We start from the raw sequence: 25617 nt of genomic DNA, 5'->3' as shown, positions 1-25617 counted from the left end.
GCCAGATTCAAGGCTCACAAACCTCGTCACACCTAAGCTAAAGACTCACATGCAAGAACCCCAGGGCAGTGCTGTGTCCAATCAGGGGAAGGAAGGGGGAAGACAACATTTTAAAGTAGGTTTGTCTGACTCATTTCTCCTTAGCATCCAGAGTAGCACGGCTTCAAATGCTCCCTTTCAGTCCCTCTCTGTCTTCACGTAGAGGAGCTCCTCCACGGCGTGCTCAAATTCCATTTTAAAGACTGTCTCTGGGGCTGAGTATGTATAGAGTACCTGTGAGGTCCTGGGTTCAAACCCCCAGAAAGACAGACAGACAGGCACGCACAGAGAGAAAGAGAGAAAGCCTGCCATAACAATTTTGCAGGAGTCTAGTCACTGCCCCCTCTCTCTTCCTTCTACTACAGAAGTTCAGAAGTCCCAGAGCAGTGAGGCCAACATTCTCACTGGGAACTGGGCTATTTCACCAGCAGCAGACCCAAATGGAAGCATTAGGAATGAATGGTGAGGACAGAGTTTTCTCTCACAACATTAACCCAAACACGGAGAGTGGGCACTGCAGGGCACGCTCAGCTCCCCTCCCTGAGGGACAGTCACACTGGTCAGACACCTGACGATATACTCAGCTGTAATGGCACTGCTCCCAGGGTGGTTGCCTCTCCTTCACACATGAATGACCCCAGGGCTCTAGCAAAGGTGTCCAAACTTCTCAATGTTTGCATTCGTTTTCAGGCTAAATTTTTTTAATTTTATAAAGAATTATCAGAAATCTACTTATATTTCCTTGGTTTAACTAAAAACAAAACTACAACACAAATTCAAGTGAAAACAAAGTGAGAACTTGTAAGTTAGGCCATCTTTTGAGGAGCTACATGTAGAAACAATTTTAGTTTAGGAGAAATATGAGCAAAAGCAAAACAGATTCATTTTGTGCTTTTGGAGGGGCCTAGGGCAAGGGGCCTGGGCAGAGGGGGGATGTGACGGTTTGCGTTTTAGGACCATAAGGTCTAAAGGTGGCAGAGGTGCCTGGGTGCACACCAATTAATCTTAAAAATGCAATGTTAAAGTATCACCGCAGGACTCAGGAATGCCAACTGCATGACCCTGGCAACCCACTCAGCTTCTAATGACAGCTGTATGGCTCTATAAGCTCTACTCATGTCAACAACTACAGAAAGTTAAGAATGCCTGGAAACTAAGAACTATCACTCTTTTCCTACCATGGTCCTTCTCTTCTTCCTCCTAAGATCAATGGGATGCAGAAACCAGAAGCTGTAAGTATTCAGACAGCAAGTATAGGACGGCTTAAACAGGAGATGAGGCACCAGACAGGAGTAAGAGAACCGAATATATAGAGAGATACAGACAGCTGGGTCTGCCCACTGGATTCGTGTCAACATTCTTGGCTGTTACATTGCTTTACAGGCACATTCACTTGAAAGCCATCACAAAGACTCACAGATAAACGTTACTGGGATTAGCACTGATGGTGACCCGCTGCCCTGATGGCTGAGGGATGTGTGAACAGTATTGCTGAGAGGCCAACACCAGGCATATGACTATGTAAGACAATCCAAGAAACACCTTCCTCAGAGTCCCGGGCACCCAAAAAGTCTATGGAAGGGCTACCAAAAGCAAAGGTTCAAGCCAGGCACACTGACACACGCCTTTAATCCCAGCACTCAGGAGGCAGAGACAGGTGGATCTCTGGGAGTTCAAGGCCAGCCTGGTCTACAGAGCACACAGAGGAGCAAGGGGAGACAAAGGTTCAAAGAGAACAAATGCACCTTGACAGGAGCAGTTGTAAACTACCCATAAAGGAACTAGGGGCAAGAGATGGGTAGCATTTTCCAGTACCCCGGCTTAAGGCGGAGTCCAGAGGAAACAGGAATCATGGGGCTCTTCCACAAGAGGGCCTTGACCATCATTGGAGTTTGTGAATTCTAGCACTTTCTCCAGCTTCCGAGGAAAACAAATCTGCATGTCTTGGTGTGAAGGCAAAACTATACCGGACCAGCTCAGAAGGGAGGAGGCGCCTGACTCGAGCAAAGTAATTCAGTCCAGTCCAACTACATCCTGTGCCTATCTAAAATGACCAGAGATGGCGGCAAGTTTCTCCTACTTCTTGGAAAAAGAAAAAAAAATAGAACAGGTGATTTACTGAACATGACGCCTGGGTGGGGTTCGTTTGGCCATTATTATTCCACAACACTGCTGCCATCTGTGTTGTCCACATTTCATAGGTAAGAATCCTGGACAGCGTTAGGTACTTAAGAAGTGAAAAGATTTTGATCTGTCCTTGTTTGTTTTCTTTTGCTTTGATAAACACCACAGCCAAAAACAACTTGGGGAGAAAAGGGCTTGTCTGGCTACATATCCATGTCACAGTCCATCATCTAGGGAAGTCAGAGGAGGAAGGAGTTCAAGGCATGAACCTGAAGGCAGGAACTCAAGCAGAGAGCGTGCAGGAGTGCTGCTTACTGACTTGTTCTAGCCATGGCTTGCTCAGCCTGCTTTCTTACATAACCCAGGACCACCTGCCCAGGGGTGGCACCACCCACAGTAAGAAGTGTCCCACAGATGTGCCTAAGGGCCATTCTGATAGAAGCATTTTCTCGATTGAAGTTCCCTATTCCCAGGGAGCCCTGGCTTGTATAAAGCTGATTTAAAAAATAAATAAATAAAACAAAACCTAACTAGGATCATTCCAAATCTATCTGACTCCCAAGTCATTGTTCTTTCTAGCAAAACCTCTTAATCTCCCACAAAGTGTGCAAAGCCTGGGGAAGTCAGGGGGGAAAGGAACCCACAATTCAATTTCTGTTACTCTCACAGAGCTGCGACCAGGGCCCCAGGTCCTCCTGAAATGATGTTGGTGAGGATACAGAAAAACACAATTAAAACCACACATATGGTCTTGAGCCCCATGTGAAGAGGCAGACTGAGCCACCAACACCCCTTGCTTAGCTCCAAGGACAGAAGTGGCAGACAGCTAACTGTGTCCTGCTTTTAGGATGACAACTGTCCTTGGTCTGTTGTAAATCCCATCATGAGTCATGTGAACAGAGCATCTTCTGTCTCCGAAAGGCCATCTGTCACAGCCTGAGCTGCAATGAGGACAGAGTTTCCTGTCAATTAAACTACCCAGCAAAGGGTCAACTAAACTACGCAGCAAGGGGCTCTTTCAGGGGACCTAGACCCTGAAGGAGCCCTGAAGCGGGGGAATCTGGGCATACTGCAATCTTCTGAGTGAATGCAGATAAACCATGTAGTCACTGTCTGCCCCCAACTACAGTGACATCCACTCTAATCCTGAGAAGGCCCTCAGACACCATCTTGTCCAAACCCCTTTTTATAGAGGAAGAATGTGAGGTTTCTAGGTGCATTCAACAATACTTAGCCAGCTGATTTCAAGGCTGCAACTGGTACTCATATTTCTTCCATTGTCTTGGGCCACCTCTAAGACAGATGCCCAATTCAAGGTCTCTCTGGTGACGATCGCTTGTGGCCATCTCTGATGATTGTGCTAATAAAAACAGAGATTCCAGGGTAGACAGGCCCTAAGTTACCAACCCTGACTTAGTGAGAGGAGCAGAGTACAGTTCTACAAGAGGGTTTCGGGGCTGTGTTCTGTGGGCCTAGGGAAGAGGCTACATTCTTCTGACTGCGATCTCACGGCTTTGTGTCCCAGAGCTACATCACAAAGAGAATAAGATGAAGAACCAAGTAAAGGATAGAAAATTATCCAACAGATGTGAAGGAAAAGAGGGAAAAGGGCAGACTTTTTATACATGACCATAGTGACCATAGGCCATCTGAAAATGGTGGTCACTATTACTTACTGTCTATACACAGGATACTTGGATGGGACTGGAATATAATATGTTTAACTCTCTGAGTAGTGGTCTTCCACACAAGGCAACTATGGTGGTTTGAAAGAAAATGGCCCTTACAGGCTCACAGGAAGTGGTACTATTAGGAGGTATAGTCTTGCTGGAGTAGATGTGGTCTTGCTTTGAGGTCTCAGATGTCCAAGCCAGGCCTGGTGTGGCTCACTTTCTCTTCCTGCTGACTGCTGATCTGGTAACAGAATTCCAAGCTCCTTCTCCAGCACCATGTCTGCTGCATACTGGCATGGACTAAACCTCTGAAACTGGAAGTTAAGACCTGTAAGCCAGCTCCAGTTAAATGTCTTCCTTTATAAGAGTTGCCATGGCCATGGTGTCTCTTCACAGCAACAGAAACCCTAACTAGGTCAGCAACCTTCTACCCCAACCACAAAGCAGGCTTTGCTAGTACCTAAATGGTGTCCAAGGTGTAGAACTATTCCCTGCCCCAGTGTGGAAACTGCAAAGAAGCCTCTAATGGATGAAAGCGAACAGGAAAGCAAGCAGGGTTGTAGGGAGACAGAGGCAGGGTACCCAAGGGTCAGTGTGCCTCCTCAGGCCCAACAGTTCCTCAGCACTGCTGGTGACAATTAGGAACTGAAGTAAAAGACTCCAAAGGGAATGCCAACAACACTTGCCTTCCCAAGCCACAATCTCACATGTGCGTGGGTATCTCTCTTTCTGGAGCCTTCTCGCACCCCTTTCCTCCCCCACTTTAAACCTCTGTGTGAGTTTATTTTCATCAAGGTCCTTCATCAAGGGAACTCCTTGAGGGCAGGGCCTAACCCTGTGTTCTAGCTTGTTTAGATGTTATATTCCTAACATCTAAAGAGAGTCAGGACCTATGGGTATCACTCAGTGGTAAAGAACTACCCGAGGTCCTGGGCTCAGTCTCCAGTACCACCAAAACAAAGGAGGAGGGGGCAGGGAAGGAGGCTTGGTGGACTGTAAGTTGGTAAGCAGGCAGCTCTGGGTAGGAGAGACCCAGGAAGGACCGGAGAAAGGGAAAGTCAGCATCCCCACAAGTCACTGGCCACAGTCTTCTTCCGCAGAGTCATCTTCTGCTGGCTGGCTGTTTGCTTCACTCTGGCTTTATTCCATTATGTATGCATTTTGGCTGCAGGAAGTACTTCCCATCAACTGAACACAATGCTCTGGGACATGCCTGTAGCCACTAGCTAGACTTAGACATAGCCTCCAGTGACCAAAAGATAAGTCCAAGGATTTTACTATCTGTATTCTTTTCCCAGTAAAATCGGAAAAATCCAGTATTTTCTAACTCTTTAAAAGAGGGGTCTGCAGTGCAGCGATGGACCCCAATGAAGAGAATGGGGAGAGATCCAGAAGCATGTGAGTTAGGCATGGGGGGGCTCTCAGTGGGGATGTGCTCTTTGTGTTTTTTTTAATTAAGGTTCTATTTATTATTATTATGCATTTGTTTGTGTATGGCCTGTGTGTGTGTGTGTGTGTGCACGCGCACATGTGTGCATACCACATATGTATAGAGAGGGCAAAGGAAAAGTGTACTGAGTCAGTTCTCTCCTACCTCTACAGGGTAGGACTCAGGCTTGGGTGGCAAGCACATTTACCTACTGAGCTATCCTGATAGCATGGGAGTGCATTCTTGAGGTGTATACAAAGACACTTGCCTACCTCTCAAGGAAGATGAGGAGCTGGTTCCTTCAGCTGATCTCTTGCTGAATCCCAAATCCACTCTGAGATAGCTTGTGCTTTCTTTCTTACTTTCCTTTTTTTTTTTTTTTTTTAGTTTGTGCTTTCTTATTTTATTCACCTACAGGAAATCTGCCTCCAAACCCCCCATCCCCATCCCACCCCCATTTTGGTATTTTTTGAGTCAGGGTTTCTGTACCCTGTACTTGGCTGTACTGGAACTTGTCCTGTAGACCAGTCTAGCCTTGAACTCAGAGATCCGCCTGCCTCTGCCTCCCTGATTGCTGGGATTAAAGGCATGTGCCACCATCACCAGACTTTTAGGCTTTTATGACTAGTCTTTGTCCTCTTCCAGGCAAGTCTGAGGCCAAAATATCCCTGTTCAGGGTGCCTATGCCTTACATGCTCCATCTACAGGCAGGAATGCGACCTATCAGAAGTAGGACCAAAATACTAATCTAGTGGATCAACCAGCAAACTTGCACTCATGGGGAATCCTACATGGAGAATCAGGCAGAGACTTTGGCTAATGTCTGGCCCAGATACTCCAGAGTTAAAAGACTCAAGAGGCCAATGGAAAGATGGTAATTGAGTCCCCATGCTGTAAGAAAACTCATCTTCAGCTTCCTGAGTTTGTGAACCCTAAGAGAAGTAGCACAAGACACATGAGCACAGGACTGGAGATGGTGGGTGGGTGAACTCAGACTTTGAGCTGCAAGAGAAGCAGCAGTCAAGCTACACAAAGTATACAAAGGATGGTGCCAAGGGCTGGGAGAGCAATCCCCTAGTTGGTATGAAGAGCTGAGGCTGGCCAGAGCAGACGGGTAGGAAGTCCAATGACACTGTAGTAGTAGCCGTTCCAGCAGGGCCTGGCAGCCACAGGCTGACCCCCACGTAGACACTGAACAGCAAGTTAGCCGGGCTGGCACTTTGGAAGACATGGAGACAGAAGGCAGAGACATTCAAGCGTGAGAATGAATATACTGCTTAGTGCTACACTCAGGCATCCAGATCAGGCTGGTGGATGCAGACGGAAAGGGTCAAGGCCCTGGGGATTACAATGAGAATTAAAAGCAAACTCTATGCAAGTAAGATGTAAATGACATCCTTGGATAAAAGGATTTTTTACATTTTAAGAAACTATAAGTAATCCACTTCAAGTGACCATTGATTCATTCATTCACTCTACATGTGCACATACTGAAGGCCATGGCATGCCCCTGGAACCATGCTGGGAACAAAAGACAGTGTGTTCTGGGAGACAGCTCTAGGTAGGTAGTGCCTCTGGAGGAAGACAGAGATGGGCAAGCAAGGACCTCAGAAGAATATCAAGCTGTCGTCTAAAAGGGGGCGTCAGCTGTAACTAGTACACTTCCATTTACCTCTGCAAGGATTAAAGAATGAGTTGCTTAGCCTTGCCTACAGAGCTAGTTCAAGGTCAGCCTAGACTATAGGAGACTCTCAAAAACTTAAAAACAAACATAAACAACCTACTTGAGATCTACAGAAGGCACAAACAGGAGATAAACTAAACTTGAGTACAATTTAGATGCTATGGATCAGCAAACAGACTATTATTCATAAATATAAAAATTTAAGCTTTACAAAAGGGCCATACAAAGTTACAGTGAGATACCCCACTGTCCACAGAGTAACAGTGAGATACGGCACTGTCCATAAAGGAACAGTTAGATATTCCACTGTACAACAGGAATGGGCAAGCACCAGGAATATAATAAGCAAACTGGCAGAACCAGGAAGAAAAGCATACACCAAGCAGTGCATTTATCGGGATACTAGAAGTAGGCGTTTTAAAAATTAATAAGCACACAGAAAAAAACTAGAAACATTGTTTTAACCTATGCTTTTTAAGGGAAGGAAAGAAGCTATTAAATTAAAATGAAGTAGCAACAGTATCTTCCCTTATAAGTCCTTATTTCCCCAAAGCCTTTTCATACCACCCTCCTTTCAGTTTTTCAAGACAGGGTTCTCTGTGAACTGCCCTGGCTGTCCTGGAACTCACTCTGTAGACCAGGCTGGCCTCAGACTCAGAGATCCACCTGCCTCGGCATATGGAGTGCTGGAATTAAAGGTGTGTACCACCACCACCTGGCTCACTTTACTTTTATTCTGAACAAGCCTGGGGCTTGAACCCAAAGCCTGTGTGTGCTAGGTGAGTACCTTACAACTGAGCTGTATCATCAACCTCATAATTTTAAAAAATAGTAACTTTCTTATTACATTTATTTTATTCACTCACTCACTCACTCTGTCTCGCTCTCTCTCTCTGTGTGTGTGTGTGTGGGTGGGTGGGTGGTGTGTGTGTGTGTGTGTGTGTACAACTTCTGGGAGTCAGTTCTCTCTTTTCACTGTATGAGTCCCAGGAACTGAACTCAGCTCATCAAATTTTGCAGCAGGTGCCACTACCTGCTAGGCCATCTCACCAGCCATTCCTTGTAGCTTTTTGTGGAACTATTCAACCACGATGATGCTGAATGCCTTCATACCAAACCACCCACCACACAAAATCCTGACATCCATCTACCACCCCCTAAAGACAAGATTTCCATTAACATATCATCATTCTCCAGCGCCCCTAGTAACAAGTAACTGGTCTTCCCAATTTTGAAGAAGTAGGCCGACACAGATCTGTTTTTACAGGCAGTGGCTTTTTCCAAGTACTTTTAAGACGTGATGCTCAAGTCACTGATGTAATGCTGTAAAGTAGTACAAGCCATTAGTTTTAAAAGAGGTCTTCCATCTCAGGGCCTGGCTGACTTCCTTGGCTATGTGACATTAAACAACTGAGATAAGAGGATTCCCTGTATGAAGCCTCCATCGTGAGATTGCTGGCTGCTTCTTCCGTGACTGGTGCCCATCCATTGTGACAGACCTTCATTATTAGTGGGGTCCCCTTTCTAGGTCTAAGCTCCTTCTCCAGTTAGCCCGTTCTGACCAATTAATGCAAGAACATGGGTTTAAACGGAGTCTCTGGGAAGCCACTGGGCATGGATTCAGTTGAGGGAAGCAGGTATTTTGTGCGTCTGCTTTTCCTCCTCCTTTAGGCCTGTACCTGGATCAAATAATTGGTACCCTCCATGGCTATCTTGGACCAGATGGAGACAGTGGGGATGGAAGCCAGGTACTAGGATGGCAGCATAAGAAATACACTGTGCAGCTGCCCTGAAATCCTCAGACTTCTTCCCAAAGGTGTATCTCTCAGTTGCTGTCACTGTTTGCTTTTAGGTACACAGAGTCCAGTCGACATTACATGCTAACGAAGGTTACTCCACCCCATACACATCCATCCCACTGCCAGCAAACAGCAGATGACTGAAGAAGGTGACCGAGGCAATAGAACATGTTAATCAGCCACTTTTTACTAAGACTCCATAACAGCTTGCTGTCTACCCCTCTTTCTCTTTTCCACATAGACAGCCATACTCTTTTCTTAACTAGTTCAAACTCAGCTAACATATACTTTCTAGTATTCTGCCCTCATATGACAGTGACCAAAAATCCAACTTTCCATAACCCCTAATAAAGACAAAACCGAAGAAGTCACAATTCCCAAAACGGAAGCGATGAGCAAAGTGGTGGCACACTATTTCTGAAATGACTGCAGTGAGGCTCGTGCTGGCATACACACTCCCAGGCAAACACTCACCCACAAACTATCACTCACATGTAAGATCTACAACCTACACCAACATCGGCACCAACAGAGCGGTTGGTGGCACATTATGTCTTGACAAAGTCCTTCCCTGACCCTCAAAGCTCTCCGCTTTCAAAGACGGAGGGAACCAGAGCCCTGGCTCCAGGGAAAGAGACATGCAGTCTCCTGCCTTAGCCTACAAGCAGCACAACTTGGCAAGGCAACGTCTCCTTCACAAGGGCCTTGTTTTCACAACAGCAATCTTATACAAGGTAAAACTTTGTAGGTGTAGCTTCAGATTATGGTCAAAGTTTAAACTTGATCAAGAAAATTGTAAACTTTTACACTTCCATTATCCTGGCCCAGGTTTCTCAATGGGCCAAATTATATAACATTATTTCACCCTGCCTAGCTCTCTCAGAATAGTAAGGACATAGGGAAAAGTTAAAGAGAACTCAACTTCTACTTCTCATTTTCTACCAACTCATCTGGGTCTTATTCCACCACCCAAATAGCCTCTGGGCTGACATTCAGACACCAAAAGTTTCAACTCAGCTAATGTACTTAAAGAACATAGTTTTGGAGAAGGGATGAGAAAACCATAGAATCACAGCAAAGAGAAAAGGGGAGGTTAAGATTTTCCCTCATGCAACTCAAATCTTTCACACTCACCATTAAAGTATATGTTCATATTCTCACCAAGGAAGTTTTCTATTACTAAAGGCGCAGAGAGTACAGACAGAGGGACAAAAGAAATGCAGGTCATTTTAAAGAAATTGCATCCAGGCAGTGCTGGCGCACGCCTTTAATCCCAGCACTCAGGAGGCAGAGGCAGGCAGATCTCTGAGTTTGAGGCCAGTCTGATCTACAGAGCAAGTTCCAGGACAGCCAGGGCTATAAAGTGAAACTGTGTCTCAAAAAAATAAAAAAATAAATAAAAAGAACAAAAAGGAAACATCCCTTCTTACAACAGCACCCACAGAGAAATAAAAACCATGTTAGGAACAGCTCAGATGAAAATAAAATCTGGCTGTGAGTTCAAGGCCAACCTGGTCCATAGAGCAAGTTCCAAGGCCACACACACACACACACACACACACACACAAGCACACATACATGCAGGAGTCAGGGGAGGGAGAGACAGAGACAGAGAGAGAGACAGAGAGAGAGAGACAGAGACAGAGAGGAAAAAGAAACAAACACTAAGTCTGAAGAACGTTTAGGCTCAAAGCACACAGATTCAGAGAGTAGTCCCAAGATCCCATGTCACCCCTAAAGTTCTAAAATACCCTACTCAAAAGAATCTTAAATGCATACCATTAATCACATGTATCCACTCTGCAGTCGGTTTGGACAAGTGAGAGCACCAGGAAGCATATTCCTAGCTGTTCTGTCAGCCCATGTACAAGACTGAAGTCTCTACCAACTTATCATTTAATTATACCTAACATTGACTTTATAGTCCAGTTTATGGATTCCAAGTATTTAACACCCAGTTACTTCCCAACTCCCTGCAATTACACACTAGTTGTGGAATCCATTAATAGCACCCCTGGGCTAACAGGAGGTCTAAAACACCACCAGTCAGGTTATGCTCTCCAGTTGACACTGCCACCTGTACTGGGTCCCAATTAAACACACACTTCTTCCGATGGCTCCCTCTCCAGGGAGCTGAAATGTGGAGGTAGACATCAGACAGACAGCTTGCCTTCTCTGCTGCTCCAGAAAGGGGATATCCTCTTTTGGGGGATTATATACACATTTCCCACAAGTAGGAAAATAAATCTATTTCTGCATATACCAGTCTTAAACACTGCCTGCTAATTATCAGTTCACAATTACTCCCAGACCCTTCAGATCCTCATCCCCTTCCCTGCATCGACACTCAATGGCAGAACGCTCTGATATAAGGGTCCACCAGGAATCCACATTTACTGAAGCCAAAGTGAGGGGTAGCTGCTCTTCACACCCAGACCAGCCAAGCTCTCCATACTCACTGTTGCTGGACTTAAGGTCTCGGTGAATGATGGGGACGATGGCCTCATCATGTAGGTAGTTCATCCCTCTGGCAATCTGCACAGCCCAGTTCACCAGGATGTCTGGGGGAATCCTCTTCCCAGATAACACTCTGTTCAAAGGCCCTCCACGAGCAAATTCCATGACCAAGCAGAAGTTGGGTTCCTTCAAGCACACCCCTCTGAGGGCAATGATGTTCGGGTGCTTCAGCATGGCAAAGAGCTTGGCTTCTTGGCGAACATTCTCTATGGTCTGGCTGATGTCCTCATCGGGGTCATGGCGAGCTGCTTTCACAGCGACCTCATCGCCTACCCAGAAAGCACGATAAACTTTCCCAAAACCCCCAATGCCGATGATCTCCTCCAGGGTTAGCTCCGCAAAATCAATCTCTAATACTGAGAAAGAAGAAAACAGGAAGTCAGTCATACCCTTTGAACTCTGTGTAACTAACCACACTTCCACTGGATGGGCAAACACAGCCAAGGTAGGAAAGCAGGGCCTCCCTGTCTCCCCACCGTAAACTCCATAAGCAGTGGAGACTGTAGTTAACTTCATGTGCATTATTCTTAGTGACTAGCAAACAGCAGACATCTGATAGGTATTTACTGTAAAGTAAATCCTGCTCAGAGAATCTTGTACCAAGACCACCCCATTTTAACTCAAGGGAATACTAGGGCAACCTTTTTTGAAAATCGCTTAGGTTCATTTGTTCTTGGTGGTGAGAGGTACACAACCCAGGGCTAAGAAGCCACACAGCAGCTATAGTTTGGTTGGTAAACAGCCTCTGTAGAAATAGCATCAGTGGATAAAGAAGGGCACTAATTCCTGCAGTGGAGGGGGGGATGGGCCGTGAGAAAAGAGCCCTAGAGGGAGAGTGAGTAGAGGGGGTCTCATTAGGCAATGAAAGGGATGGGGTAAGGACAATCCAAGCAGAGAGAAGGACATGAGCAGTGCCGTGGCACATGGTACTATAACATCAGGGTACCTGACGCCTGAAGGGCATTAGGGAGTCCACAGCGGCTGGACTGTTGTTCTGGGATAAGAGATTAAGACTCAAGCCTTGTAGAAGGTAACCAGGTGGTAAGAAGCCTTTGAGCAATTTTGAAGGACTTAGAGTTACTCTAGAAGCAACTCAGAAAGGGCGCCAACCCTGACAGGCATGCAGAATAAAATGGGAAAGGAAGTCTGGAGCAAGGAGCCTGTAATTGGAGCTCTTAATTGGACTAGAGAGCCACTAAGAGACCAGGATGCAGCTCAGTCGGTAGAGCCTGGCATGCATGAAGCTCAGGGTTTAATCCACGGCACTGCATAAAACGGTGTGGTGGTGCATGCCAATAATCCTACACTATGGAGATGGAGAGAATCGCAAGTTCAAGGTCAACCTAAGCTCTGTAGCAAGTTTGAGGTTAGCCTGGTCTAAAAGGAGACCCTGTCTCAAAAGGAAGAGCCATGAAGGAGGCCCTTGCAGTGATCTCAGCTTACTGAGCCTCAGAGTATGCAATACGGAAAGACCTGAGTCAATGTGAAAGACTTCCAGGACTTGGTTCTACCAGGATCTGGTTGGTTGCTGAGAAGTACAGGAAAGGAGGGAGCCTCATGTGAAACATCTGACTCCTGCGGATCTCGGTGCCTCGAGTCACCTCAACCATTCATTCTGCTCCCAAGATATAGAATCTGAGCCTTCAGTGCTGTTCAGAAAAGATAGACAACAGTGACTCCCAGTGATTATAAATCCCAGGTGAGCTGGAATGTTAAGAACTAACTGAGCAGGGCACCGGTTCACATGTCTCTCCTAAAAGCATGTTCTCTTCTCTCTTTTGACTGAATCAAACTCATCCTTTATATCTGAACTTAAACGCCCATTTCATTGACAAATTCCTAACCTCAAGACCAAATGAGGGTAAGCTGCCATCAAACAACTTTGCAGTAAATTCCATTTACAAGATTCATCAAGATTGTCACTATTTAATTACTCACTCACTGCCTATCACCTGTGACACTATGACAGCCACAGGGCAGCGATTCTATCTGCCACGACTGTGCTCATCGTGACAAATATTTAGTAGGTGACCAATAAAAGGAATTTACTTAAGTAGAGCATAAACAAATTTATATCTGTTTAAAAGGAGTGGGAAAGTGATGAACAGGGTTTCTGGAAGAGAGAATACCCACACTCCACCAAAAACAAAAAACAAAACCTAGGAAAACGAAGATGTATTTCTAGATTTTGGCAAGAGCAAACTGGACAGCTGTTCTTCCTTACATGGCCAGCCTCATCACACCCCACTATTTGGATGTCTGATGGGGCTCACATTTTTGCTCTTACTTAACCATAATACCTTTAATCTTCTTTTCTTGTATTTTGAGAAGCAACTGCCAATCTGCACAAAGAAAACTCAGGAAAAGTCATGTGGACTATCTTTAAAGTACACAAGATGCAGACTCTATCTCAACCCTCAAAGTTACATAAGACTAACTAACCCCTTGGAGATGCAGTCTAGCTTACTGACAAAGTACATACTTAGTATTTGCACAGTCCTGTGTTTAATCCCTGATACCAGGAAATACAGAAAAGAGGGGAAAGCTATTGTGGGGTATGTGGAGTGGTCCCCCTGAAAAACAAATAATGTGGCAGAAGCTGCAGACTAGCAATCAGCACCCATCCCAATATCCTTCTGGAATCTCATCTTTTAATATCAGAGGCTAGAGAGCTAAGAAACTACAAATCCCAGGATTCCTTATGGCAAAGGCACTGGGATGTGAATTAAGTGACATTCAAGATTTGCAAAGCAGAGAGAGATGAAGACCATCTTCTGGCTGCCTCTCCTGGCAAGAATGGCTGACTGCAGCAACATGCCAGTGTCCAGTCACTAGCTCTGTAGCTGTGTAATGAATGCTCCATAGTGAAGTGGCTGCCTGTTCTCCAGGCTGCAGACACAAGAAGATATCCCTGAAGCTGCCATCTCCAGCAGCAGCTCCAGATGCTGACCCTCGTCTGTGAGAACAGTGCCAACTTGCTTGCTGGTTCAGCTCTGCAGTGCCCAGAGCTCTCCCCATAAGAGCCTCTTCTCCAAGCCCTCCCAACAATTCTGTGAGCACCCAATTTCCTGTGCTGAATCCATTTCTTGCTTAAAATAGCTGCAATGTTTCTGAGTCCTAAAAATGAATCCTAATTACTAACTTTTGCCTGATGTCATCCACATGAATGAGAAAACATGCAGACATTAAAGAGAAATTAGAAACCCCTTTGAAAGATACATGTCTACTTGGTCTTTGGAGGCAAGGAATGTTCTTTTTATTTTTCTACCAGCCCTTATACTGATGTAAAGCCCTGTGCCTCCTGAACGAATTTTTTGATCATCTTATTTCTTCAACTAAATCGTTGAATTAATTAATTAACTATACTACTTCTCTAATGCTCATCCTCTGTTTCTTGGCTCTGAAGCTTAGTTGTCAACACACAGTAGGTGTTCATTGTTTGCCCGAGGCTGTAAAAGATGGGACACCAGTCTAGGGTGCTGAAAAGGACAGCTCCTGCAGCAGCCGCGCAGACAAAGGCTTGAAGCCGAAGGGAAAGCAGTGACCTCTCTCTAGGTAGAAGAAGCCAATATCTCAGCTTTTCCCTACTAAGTTAAGAAACATATGGAAGCTAGCCTACAAGAGAAGTATAAAAGATCACTTTTCAACGGACGAAGAGAACCTGGAGCAGAAGCAGGGACTTTCTTTTTCTTTCCCTACTCAGAAGTCCCTTCGAAGGACTTCCAGGGACTAGACCTTCAGCTGCAGAAAGCATGCAGGCTCTCCTTTCCGTCTCTGCTCCAGTCAAGACCTGGTTTTAAGCAAGAATCAGGTCAACTTGCATTCAGCACATTTTTTTTTAATTTTCTGTGGGAGGCTATTTCTAGGAATATCAACAAAACCTTATTTCATGTTGGAGTCAAGATGCTATTTCCTCTAGATTGTATCGGTGGAGACTGAACCAGCCCATCTTGTGGGACTGGGGGCAAGGGAATGGTGTACTTTGTTCATTTTGACGTCTTCTATACAGAGCCAAGTGTGTGAAACACAGCTGTAATCCCAGCACTGGGGAAGTAGACAGATGCAGGAGGATTGTAAGTTCAAGGACAGCTTGGACTACATAGTGAGATCCTGTTTCAAAAAGAAAGGCAAATAAATAAATGACTAAATAACCCTATGCTAGGGCAGGGGACAGAGATGTGGGAATTGCTAGAACTTCTGGCCTCCATCTAGTTAAAAATGCTTCAGTTTCAGTGAGAGCCCATCTTAAGGTAATAAGGCAGAGATCTTTAGAGGACACCCAGCATCCTCCATTCATGGGTACACCTGTGTACGGGTACATGCATCTGCATAAACACATGTATGTCACACACACACATACATTTTCTAGACATTTAAACATATCTAAAAATAAATCCTTACATTTGTAGTGAATTCAGGAGAAACAAATGTAACTTAGCAGTGACTTTAACTCTGTGTTGCAGAGTAACACTAGTGTAGAAGAAACATTTTAATGACTATGTATCTCCCAGGGCACCAAACTGGAGCTTTACATTTTTCACCTTTTACAAAACAGAGGATGAGAGATCGCTCAGGTTATATAGATATGCCATCCATGGAGAGCCAACCCCTGATACCTACAGCGGTGGGATAAAAGCAGGATATAAAATGGCTTATACTATCACTAGCATGTTTTCCTCTGATAAAAGATTAATTTCTCCTTCTGTATTGAATAAAGCTTGAAGCAAAATTTTCACTGGAAAATAACACTGTATAACTAAACCTGACTCTCACTGCTTGACTAGACATAGGTATTCCATTCGCAATCCTGAACATATCACATGCTGTAAGCCCCAGGGGGGACGTTTAAAAGGGTAGCCCTGGGGAAGAGTTGTCTGTGGCTTTACTATTCCAAGTCCTGGGGGACAAGGTTTTGTCAATCATCTTTATTTTCTGAGTAACACTAACTCAACTGGCAGACAGAGCTCCCAGATGAGATATTCCTATCTCTTCAAAGCACTGGCCGAAATTTCATGTTTACTTCACCAGTTTCCCTGGCCTGCTCAGAAGTACCTCCTGCCACCCTTTCATCCCTTAGTTCTTAACATAGTAGCCACCACTCACCAAGTACTCAAGAATGCAGCTTGACTTGGAGTTTTGTGAACTACAGGAATAATGCCAGTCCCAAGTAAGGCCAAGTTAGAGCACTTACCAGAACTTTCAATGCCAAGCTCCTCAAGTGAATTCTTTCCCCAAGCACAAGATCCTCCCATCTGGGTTCCAGACCTAGGAAACCACTCTATCCAAGGTACTGTCTATTCCAATAAGGTGAGTCCTGGCCACATTATAGGGAATTGTCTCTGAATGCACCCGCTGTTGACATGTCTGGCACTCAGCCGAAAGGTTCTTTTAACCTAAGTCATGTTCGCTCCTGACTGCTGTGACCTCATTCAACATATGGCCAAGTTCATCTCCAACATTAATTCCAAACACCATGCCAGGACCTTTGATTGGCCTTTGTCTGACCAGTATTGTCAAATATGCCAAAAATATGTAGCACCCAGAAACAATCTAAAGTGACTTGTTTATACATACCAAAATGTATAAACGAGAAACTTTGAATGAAAGGGGACAAATCTAAGTAGAACTAGAGATCTGAACAATTTGACAGTCAAGGGCTGAAAGGAAGAAAAAAAAAAGAAGTTGTAACTGTATTTTAAACTCATATTAAAGTAATGTAATTGTTCATGTAAAAATAAATAACAGTCAAAAAGGTAACTATTAAAGATGAAAATGTAAAACTAAGTATCAAAGTTAGCCCTTTGTAGTGACTTAAAAAATATAGTAGGATGCAAAGTATATAAAACAACTAACTAACTACTAAGTATATAGTAAGAATGTCTTCTAACTGGAATTATGGAAACTTAAATACTATAAACTGCACTTGGAGATATTCACATCTTCTAAAATAACCAAGTAGATACAAATGATTAAGAAGTTATAATAGCAATTTAACTCCTTTGAAAAATAGCAAAGGAAATTTCACTAGGGGCATGGAATAGGGGGTTCCTGGGAAACTGATGAAAACCAGGACACAGGGAGAGAGGCCCTGGGAGGGAACCCCGGGCCTGCCCGCCCCCCACCCCCCGAGATTTGGCCAACGCTAAGTACAGGCAAGGCTCTAGGGAGAAAAATATGTGTTGTCTGCAAGGTTTGGCTGTAAGGGGCAGGGACTTAGCCACTGTACCTGGTGATCCTAAACTCCCACGAGGGAGAGACATACTTTCTCCCTCTATTTCTCCACTCATGACTTTGTGCCCTGGCCCACACATACACACCTTTTCTAACATATTATTTGGTGAGACTCCTCAAGGTACAACTTTGAGATACAGTACGAGAACCCAAGAAATCAACACGAGATTTCAAAGGCACCCGACTCTTGAGTTCGTTCACACATGCTTCCGGGACTTGTGAGCCTGCCCAGGCAGGCGAGAGACACCTCCACTTCTCTCAGGACAAATACCTTTAAGAGGCGGGGACAAGCGACAGAAGAGGTCCGCCAGGTCCTTGGTTGGGGGACTAAGGTTACTGGTGACAGTAACCACCTGCTCTCTAGAAACCATTCCAGATCTGAAGGGGCACAAGGAGGGACGGGAGGGGAGACTCACGCTGGGGCTTCAGGAGTTGTTGAGCGAGTCAGGTGAAGGTAAAGAAGCCCAGTGACCAAGGCAGGGCCTGCGGCTCTGGAGCTTCTCGGTGGCACCAGCTAAAGCCCGCACACCCACCCACACCCCGGCCAATCGCTCCCCACCCCTGACCTCTCCTCGCCCACCCCAGGCCTCAGCCTCCCCTCCCCACAGGGCTTCGGTGCCGCCTTCTCCTTACGCTGAATGGGCGGGTAGCAACTGGGGTCCTCGGCGCCGGGCTGGCAGCGGCTGGAGAAGGCGCTGCGCGGGGTCACGTAGTTGCTGGGGAAGATGCCCACCCGCTGGTTCAGCTGTCCGGTCCACCAGCCCTCGTCGCCGGATACCTGCGAGTCCTTGGACAGCACCTCTACCACATCGCCTAGCCGCAGGGTCAGCTCGTCCTCGCCCGCCGCCTCGTACTCGAATACAGCCGTCCAGTAAGGCAGCGCGGCGTGGGAGCCCAGCTCTGTGGCCACCGCCTCCTCCTCGTCCTCCTCCTCCTCGGCCCCTGTGCCCGTGGCATCCTCCCCCGGCGGGGCGGCAGCGGCGCTCGCCAAGCAGCCGAGAAACGATCTGGAGGACTCCATGGAGCGGCCGGTCCATAGGGTGCGGGGCGGCCGCCCGCAGGAGCCGCCGCCGCCTATTGTTCATGCGGCTCGGCAGCGCTGGGGGCTCCGCGCCCCCGACGGCCGCCGCAGGTAGGACCCGGGCTGGCGGGGCGCGCGATGGCCGCGGACGCTCGGTGCGCACTGCGAGCGCGCACCGCGGACAGGGGGAGCGGCGCAGTGCCCGCCGCCTGGCGCCCTCGCGGGCGGCCTCGCCCCTCCGCGGCTCCCACCTGCTCGCGCCGCCCGTGCCCGCCGCCCGCTGGCCGCTCCCTCCCCTCCCCGCCCCGCCCCGCCCCGCCCCGCGCGCCCCGCCTCCCCGCACGCCCGGGACCACCTGACGCGAGCCTGGCTCCGCCCCAGCCCTGCGGACCCGGGGGTGGGGCCTGTGGGCCAGTCCCGCCCCCCCTCCCAGTGTGTCCTCCCATTGGCCCGCCGCTGCTGTCCGTTTCCTGGGAGAGGCTGAGGTCTCATTGGGTGGCTCCCGAAGGTAAGGTTGAACGTGCTTTTGGACAGTGGGAGCCGGCGGCGGAGCCTGCTGTCTTTGTCTGCGTGGCTTGGGGCTACGGGCTGCACCAGTTCCAGGTTCAGATGGCCAAACTCTTAAATCTGCTTCTGCCCCGATCTTCCCTGGGGACCCGCTTCCGTTCCCTCCCGCCTCCACGCACACACTCTCACTGCGGAACCTTATGGCTCGCGATGGAAGAACTCTTCGGATTGCACTACTGGCCTTGATGAAGGTAGCACACATCTCTCTGAGAAGAAGTTCCAGGCCTTAGTTGTCATAATTCCGAAAGGGAGGTCACCTAGCAGGGCTTCCGCAGGCTGAGGAAGTCGTGCGCTTGCCTTGTGGAGCTGGCTGTACCGAGGACCCTGGTGACGGCTACATAGATCACACCAAGGACTAAAGCAGAGTAAAGACTGGTACCGCCACTCTTGGGCAAGGGCTAGCTTATGCTATGTCCTTTTGTTACAACCTCCCCTCCCCCAAAATTAAGAAAGAACAAGATAAGTGAACCTTAACCCATCCTATGTGCTTTCAAGCTTCCATATTTCAAAACAAACCAGTACTGAGGAATTCAGCCTGATAGCTACCAAACTGTAGCTTTCCAAAGGCAGGAATAGAGGTGATTTATTTAACAACAGTTATTCTTCACTGATTGTATTTTTGAAACAAGGTCTCACTGTGTAGCCCAGGCTGGCCTCACACTCAAAATCTTGCTGCCTCAGCTGCCTGAGTACCGGGATTACAGGCATGTGCCACCATGCCCAGCCAGACTATTATTTTGTTTAATTTTAGTTTGAGGTTTATTATTAGGCAAACTGGAGCAATTTGGAAAAATAGCCAGGCAGCTACATGACCTTGGGCATTCGTTTGAACACTTATTGCTGGATGCTCACCCCTGAAGTGAGGAGCGGAGGGAAAGGTCTCCTGGGTTCTAGGTTGGACATCAGGTGGTTTGCAGGTGATTGTGACTATGGGCATTTAAGGTCTTAGGAAAGAGATGAGCTGGTGCCGTTCAAATGAGCATCCAGAAAGTCCCAGGGATGGAGTCCCGGAAGTGAATTCCCCAACATGTTCAAGTTTGTTAGATAGGGGTGCACAATAAACTGGAAGTCTGGGCAGGTTCTCTGATATTAAGATGAAACCGTTCCACCTGTAAGAGAAAGGAAGATGGAAAAATAATTAGTGTTTTAACAGATACTTAATAGAATTTTCATATGGGTGAAAAGGGCTTTTAGAAAGCAGATCAGGGAACATAAGTTCCATACTAGAGAGGCTAAAGAGATGGCTTGGTGGTTAAGACCATTGCTGCTCCTTCGCAGGACCCAGGTTCCGTTGCCATCACTCACAAGGCAGCTCCTGAATACCTGTAACTACAGCTTCAGGGGAGCTAACACTCTACTGGTGATGAGCACCAGGAAGGTACATGGTGCACACACATAGAAATTTTGGTTTGGTTTTTCAAGACAGGATTTCCTTCTGTAACAGCTTTAGCTGTCCTGGAACTCACTCTGTAGCCTGGCCTCAAACTCACGGAGATCCCACTGTCTCTGCCTCCTGAGTGCTGGGATTAAAGGCATATATCACCATTGCTGACTTTTTTACAGAATATTTTTAAAAAGAACGAAACACTAGAAAGAACAATATTAGCTGTGGGTCTCCAAGTAGTAGGGTTATGAGTAAGTGGGACTTTTAATTGTCATTTTGTTCTTGTACTTAAGCATGCCCTTACAAGCACCTCTTTCCCGTGAAGCACAGGAGAACGATCCTCGCTCCCTAAGAATAAGAAAACTAACTTCCTACACAATTTAATATTTAATGTCACAGCGTGGACTTAGGATCTCATGAAGAGTCACTCACCAAACATTCAAACAAATCACCCTATAAATATTTGTTGAATGGATAAGTGCTAAGAATTCAAATCAGGGAAGATTCTTCAGACCAGGGTTGCCTGGCAGAGCTCAGTGGTAGAAGCAGAAACAGAACTTGTCCCGGAGAGGTCCAGGGCGGAGCAGGAAAGAGTCAAGGGACAGAGAGAGGTGGGAAATTGTGGGACAGTGAGCCCATGTTGATGGCATGAAAGGATAAGAAAGAATGCTAGAAACCTATTGAGACAGGATTGCAGAGAGCTTTGTAATTGTTTGATTCACATTAATAATTATTTAATTGATCATTTGAAATTATTTAATGACGAAAGTGTTTGCCATAAGGACAGGAACCGGTCCAACCTGTTCCTTACAGTTTTCCTGGCATCTCAGAGTGCCTGGCTCATAGCTAGTCACCTTTCTGGACACAGTCACACCTGATGGCTGACTTGGCTACAAGCCTAGGAAGTCTGGGTTTTGTTTAGCAGCCCAAGGTTATCACAGGGCCAAGGAAATGGTTCGGTGGGTAGGAATGTGTGCTCCACAAACACAGGGCCCAAGTTCAGACCCTGAGCACCTATGTAAAAAGTGAGATGTGGCTGTGTGTGCCTGTACCCTTCGTGTTGGAGGCCAGACAGGCAACTGGCAGAGCTCACGGGCTGGCCAGCCTTGCTGAAGCACTAGGAGGTTTTGAACAGGTCTTTGGAATAAAATGACAGATTTTTGGCATCTTTAGGTTCCTCAGCCTGGGGCTGATGAATGTCACCCCAGAAAAGCAACATTTTTTCCACCACACTGGAAAGAACAGAATCAAACAGGAAGAAGACAAGTGTCATAGTCAGCATTAAACAGGTCAGACTGTGGGATAGCCTGAAAACATTTGACTTTGTACAAGACAAGATTTTATTGTCTTGTTTTTAATTATTATTTTTATTAATTATATATTAATTATACATAATGTGTTTCATTATGACACTTCATACTTGTGCATATTTTTATCATCAACCCCCATTACTCTCTCTTGTTCCCTTCCCACTCCTAGCTAGTCCCCTCTCCATTCATGTTTGTGAGTGTGTGTGAGTGTGTGTGAGTGTGTGTGAGTGTGTGTGTCTCACTGAGCCTATTAGAATTGCTTACACGCCTTTAATCCCAGCACTCGGGAGGCAGAGGCAGATGGATCTCTGTGAGTTTGAGGCCAGCCTGGTCTACAGAGCTAGTTCCAGGACAGCCTCCAAAAAAAAAAAAAAAAAGAATTGCTTACAGGATCATGGCCACCTTTCCCCTGGCTACCTCACTGACGAAAATGGCCAGACAAGTTTCTGATGCTGTTTCCTCATTTGTAGAGTAACAGAACATGCTTTTTTTGGATGTTATTGGGTTAAACACGACATGATGCCCAAAGCTTGCTATTTAGCATCCGGTGGCCCTATTTCCTTTTCTCAGTTCCCACCCTCAGAAGCACCTTAGCAGTACCTTAGAATGTAATGAGTCAAGAAAAAAAAAAAAAAAAAAGAATGGAAGCTAACCTCGGGTCGTTCTCAAAAAAATATTAAAATTAAAAATAAGCAGGACAGGAAAAAGGAAAGAGATGAAGAGAAAGAGGGAAGGGGGGATGAGAGAGGTTGATAAGTGAATGAGGCTTTGAATTTGAATTCTGATTGATATTTATAGGCAAGTTAAACCCTGTAGCCCAGATCCCGCATGTGAAAATCAAGGATAATAACGTGATACCTCTGGTCTCCCAGACTGATTAAGGGACATGATGTATGATTTATACTTAGTACAGGATCTAGCACCTAATTATCGCTATTTATCCTAAAATTCAACTTAGCAAGTGAATTCCACTCTCCCTTTAGCTCTTTTAGGGAACATCTTATTTTAATTTATATTGGCATATATTCATTGTACATACATAGACTTCTGTAACATTACCTTTAACTACATTCATCACCCACCCTCTCTTCTCCTCACTCTCCCCTCCCTTCACCCTTTCCTAATCACCCTCTGCCTTCCTGTCGTGTGTGTGTGTGTGTGTGTGTGTGTGTGTGTGTGTGTGTGTGTGTGTGTGAGGTCAGAGGACAATTTTGTGAAACCTGTTCTCTCCTTCCACGTTTGTGTGGGTCCCAGGAACCAAAACTCTGGTCATTAGATTTGCATGGCAAATGCCTTTGTCTACTGAGCCGTCTCACCAGCCCTGAAAAAGACCTGATTTGGTTTGTGGTTAGACTGAACTCTGATGTGTGCATATCCTACACTTTGTTTATCCGGTCCCCTGTTGATGGACTTCCAGCTGGTTTGTGATTGGCTACGGCAAATATGCTGCAGCAAACAGGATGTGCAAGCTGCCTGGGTTGTGCGGTAGCTCTGCTCTCAGTTTTGTGAGGAAACTGCCTGCTGGTTTCCACAGGGTCTGCGCTAACTTCCCACCAGTGCTGGGAGAAAGTTTTAAGTGAGTGCTTTGGTGCTTAAATCTCTCAAGCAGACACTGACCTTTTCTAACACAGTCGACAATGTGTCCCTCACTCCCCACATGTCGCCACCTCAGGGAAGGACTCCTAGCTCTGAATTCAGAAACGCTGCGTGTATGGGTCTTGACTTGAAGCGCATGTGTGGGGCAGGATGGTGGAACAGAAGTTTGGGACGCAGGGACACCTGCTCAGGTTCCTGGCTGGGGAGAAGAGTCCAGTGAGGCACGTTCCCACTTTCCTCACTATTCACAAGAGGCAGGTATATAAAAATGGGTTTCTATAGATCAGTGGTTCTCAGCCTGTGGGGTCTGACCCCTTTGGGGGTCATACGACCCTTTCATAGGGGTCACCTAAGACCATCGGAAAACACAGATACTTACATTATGATTCATGGCAGTAGCAAAATGACAGTTATGAAGTAGCAAGGCAAACAGTTTTATGGTCGGGGGGTCTCCACAAACATGAGGAACTGTGTTAAAGTGCCGCAGTGTTAGACAGGTTGAGAATCACTCGTGTAGATGAAGTACTTATAGATCTCGTTGCAATTGATAGTGTGCTTATCGTCTGGGTTCATGCGCCTCGAATCATCAACATGGTAACAAATCTTGCCCGTGAAGACCTAGGTTCAGGAAAGGAACAGATTACAAGAGCGTCTCATGCATTCATTCTCCAAAGAGTCCCATCTTAGCAATGATCAGAGCCTTTAATGAAGGAGTGGGTGCCACACAGAGCCAGCCCCGGTGAAAACTCTCTGTGAAATGAAACACTAGGCTTGCGGGACTTCGTGTGAGTCTTGCAAGTCAAATAGGTCCAATCGAAGGGCGAGAGAGGCCCACAAAGGAGTCACCCTCATAACTAATAATAAAGAAGATGTATTGCCTGGGGAAATAATCACAAAAAGTGAAGACAAGCTCACACTCTGTCATACTTTTAAATGCAGTAAATCTGGAGGAGATATATTCCTAGCTTTGTGAAAATTGGTGTCAATAACCAATGTTATTGAAAGAAATGTATCTGAATGCAAATTGCAGCCACCTCCGTCTAGATAATAAGGGGGTTAGAAGCAATTGTTTTCCTCATCCTACCTTATTTAGTAGTTTCTACATTAAAATGTACAGATTTTCTAAGTAGAAAGGAAGTTTGTTAGACTCTGAAAGACACATACCTACATGATTGCAGTTACATGTGGACTCTGAAACAGTTCAGTTCGTGAAACAGTAAAATGACAAGAGACCAGGGGCTGGGAGTTGGAGGCTGGGAGAATCCGGGAGATGCTGGCCAAAGCATGCAAGATCCCTGTTAGAAAGAAGCAAGAAATCTTGTGTGAAGCAGAGTGAATATTAACTAGTAACAATATATTTTACACTTGGAAATCATCGAGTATGTTAACTGTCTTCACCACAAGTGTGTGTGACAGAACACACAATTACGGATTTGATTTAGCCTGTCCACAAATTCCACAAGATGCAAAACATTGTTCATCATACGCATACAAATTTTGTTAATTAAAATATAAAAAAGACCAGGTGGTGGTGGTGAATGCCTTTAATCCCAGCACTCGGGAAGCAGACAGAGGCAGGCAGATCTCTGTGAGTTCAAGGCCAGTCTGGTCTACAAGAGTTAGTTCCAGGACAGGCTCCAAATCTACACAGAGAAACCCAGTCTCTAAACACCTCCAAAAAATATTTTAAAAGATGGTGGCTGAAGAGACGGCTCAGAGGTTAAGAGCACATACTTCTGCTGAAAACCAGAGTCAGATTCCCAGAACCCACATCAGGAGGCTCATAGGTTCACAACTGCCGGTAACTCTAGTTCCAGGGGAATCTGAAACCTTCTTTTGGTCATGGCAGGCACTACACTCCTATACACAGGCGCACACACACACACACACACACACACACACACTTTTTAAAATAATAAAATTAAACAGAGGCTGGGAGTAGTGGCACACACCTTTAACCTCATTTGGAAGGCAGAGGCAGACAGATCTCTGAGTTCAAGGCCAGCCTGGTCTACATAGAGAGTTCCAGGACATCCAGAACTACATAGGGAGACCCTATCTCAAAATAAATACATAGACTTATTTAAAAAGTGAGGCTACCATAAAAAGTAGTAGTATATCATTATAAAGCATTTAAATAAATGACATGAAAATGTGTACAAATATGATGGCTAAAGAGTAGTGAAAACCACTTTTTACAGTATCACAAACATAAGTAGTATCAAAATCTTAGCTTTCTGAGT

The 25617-nt window shown here is 46.0% G+C and overlaps 1 protein-coding gene across 2 annotated transcripts in view; it reads right to left on the bottom strand.

Annotated features, from left to right (window-relative positions):
- The window catches only part of Map3k9 (mitogen-activated protein kinase kinase kinase 9), a 70941-nt gene extending 52294 nt beyond the window's left edge, over window positions 1–18647 (bottom strand). For both annotated transcript variants that reach the window (XM_040742814.1, XM_040742815.1), the window contains exons 1-2: window positions 18130–18647; window positions 11208–11621 (exon numbers count right to left, since the gene is read on the bottom strand). In XM_040742814.1, the coding sequence (XP_040598748.1) occupies window positions 11208–11621; window positions 18130–18517 (802 nt within the window). In that variant the 5' untranslated portion in view covers window positions 18518–18647. The remainder of the gene's footprint in view (window positions 1–11207; window positions 11622–18129) is intronic.
- Between the last annotated feature and the right edge of the window lie 6970 nt (window positions 18648–25617).

The sequence above is a fragment of the Mesocricetus auratus genome, unplaced genomic scaffold (assembly GCF_017639785.1).
Source record: "Mesocricetus auratus isolate SY011 unplaced genomic scaffold, BCM_Maur_2.0 Super-Scaffold_15014, whole genome shotgun sequence".
Classification (NCBI taxonomy): Eukaryota; Metazoa; Chordata; class Mammalia; order Rodentia; family Cricetidae; genus Mesocricetus; species Mesocricetus auratus.
The sequence above is the reverse complement of the archived record's forward strand: the minus strand, read 5'-3'. Positions and strand labels throughout refer to the sequence as shown.